At 60.2% G+C, this 1824-nt stretch overlaps 1 protein-coding gene across 1 annotated transcript in view; it reads left to right on the top strand.

The window, feature by feature from the left end:
- CUEDC1 (CUE domain containing 1) overlaps positions 1-1824 on the top strand; it is a 16008-nt gene that overhangs the window by 9494 nt on the left and 4690 nt on the right. Inside the window, exons 3-4 of the mRNA XM_009881483.1 lie at positions 17-62; positions 115-241. Coding sequence (XP_009879785.1) covers positions 17-62; positions 115-241 — 173 coding nt within the window. The remainder of the gene's footprint in view (positions 1-16; positions 63-114; positions 242-1824) is intronic.

Raw genomic sequence — 1824 nt, 5'->3', positions numbered from 1 at the left:
GTTTCTTGGTTCCCAGGCCCGCTGGTGGATCTGGGCATGGGGGCTGCCGTGCTGCGGCAGACGTCGGTGGGTTTCTCTCCCTCTCCAAAGGTGCTGTCTTTGCTTGCCCCGCAGGACGGACGTGCCGGGGCCCGGCAGCACCCCGGCACCCGGGCGCTACAGGAACTGCCCCCCGCCGCTCCTGGGGAACCTCCCCGAGGACTTCCTCCGCATCCTGCCCCAGCAGACCCCCAGCGCACAGGTGAGGCTTGCCGCCCCTTCCAGCCCGCGCCCCAGCTCCACGGTGTGGCACAGAGCACCTAACCCAGTCCTCGGCCACCCTGAGTGTACAGTGTCGGTGCTCTGAAAGCACCTGGGTACTGGGCACCCACCAAACCAAAAGTTTTGGAGAGCTTCTTGTTGTTCAAGGCGAGACTGAAGTGAGCAAGGTGTGAAAGGGGAACCTTCCAGCGAGGATTTGATGTTTTTCCTGCCATTAGCCCAGCAGTTAGTGCCAGAAATGCCACTTGCAATAAGCACCTGATATTTTAAATTATTTGAAAATCTTACCTGCTACCCTGGTGAGGAGCAGCAGGACCAGCATACGCTCTTGGGGAGAGCGGCACTGCCAGCACGCTCAGGGGCCGGTGCAGTGGAACTCGGGTGGAAAATCGAGTGTAAACCAGAAATCGGAGTCTCCATGTGCTTTGTGGCAGTTTCGGAGCCAAAAGGTTTGGGGTTGTGGTTGCCTTTCTGCCCACATTGGGCAGGCAGCGGGCAGCACCCCGTGGGGAACAAGCAGCCGCAGCGCAGACTGCACTGGGCACCAGCTTGGTTCCAGGAGCATCCTCAGGGCATCCCTTGGCCCCTTTGCTAACACAGGAGTCAGCCCGCTAATGGGGCCAGCACCCTGCCGGCACGGCGAGGGGCTGGGGGGAGCTGCAGGCACCCTGCCTTCCCCGTGCATCGGCTTCTCCCTCCCTTTTTGGCTCCAAAGGCAGCCTGCCACGTTTTCGTAAATGATTGCCCTGCAAGTTGAGCTTCGCGGGCTATATTACCATTCTGGGAATAGGAACGTGCCAATTCATTTGGGCTCAGGGGGAGGAGAGGAGCAGCTGCCCTTTTTTTTTCCCCGGTAATTGTGTGCTTTCACTTTTTATGGTGCTCTAAGAGCGGCTACAAATCAGATAAATATTGCAGGTGAGGATGAGGTTGCGGCTGTACAGCGTGGCTCTGCTGCTCCCCAGGTGTGAACGCACCGGGAGCCGGGGGAGAGTGTGAGGTGCCTCACAGGGACGTTTGTCAGCGGGAAATTGCAGTCTCTGCTTTTTAGATAGGAGGAAATAAAAGCAGCGACGCTGGCTGAGTCCCTGCTCCCTCGCCTCCACACCAGGCTCTGTCTTGGCTCAACCCCACAGTTTAAAGTTAATAAATCTTTGCAAGTCTGTGCTCTGCAAAGGAGCTCTCTCAGAGGCACCGGTTCCTCCCCGTGCCACTCTGACTCCAGACCAAGATGTCCCCATTCCAGCGTGGGGTGTCTGTCCCCTCCTGCCTCTGCCCTCTCCTCTTTCCCATCGGGCACCGGCGGTGGTGCCCTGACCCGCTTTGTCCCCTTTGCCGCAGCACCGTCCGGAGCGCAGCCCGGCCGGGGGGACGATGCCCCGGGCTGTCGGGTGCTGAGTGTAGGAGAAGGGGACCCCACTGGGGGGCAGCTGGGGGCTGTCGGGGCTGGGGGTGCAGCAATGGAGGAGCAAAAGACCAAGCTCAGCCTGAGGAGTGTGTGCTGCAGGGAGCCTCCTGCGTGTGCCGGCGCAGGCACCGAGACCACTGACTGACCTCTGCCCT

The sequence above is a fragment of the Charadrius vociferus genome, unplaced genomic scaffold, assembly GCF_000708025.1.
Source record: "Charadrius vociferus isolate BGI_N301 unplaced genomic scaffold, ASM70802v2 scaffold323, whole genome shotgun sequence".
Taxonomy (NCBI): domain Eukaryota; kingdom Metazoa; phylum Chordata; class Aves; order Charadriiformes; family Charadriidae; genus Charadrius; species Charadrius vociferus.
The sequence above is the reverse complement of the archived record's forward strand: the minus strand, read 5'-3'. Positions and strand labels throughout refer to the sequence as shown.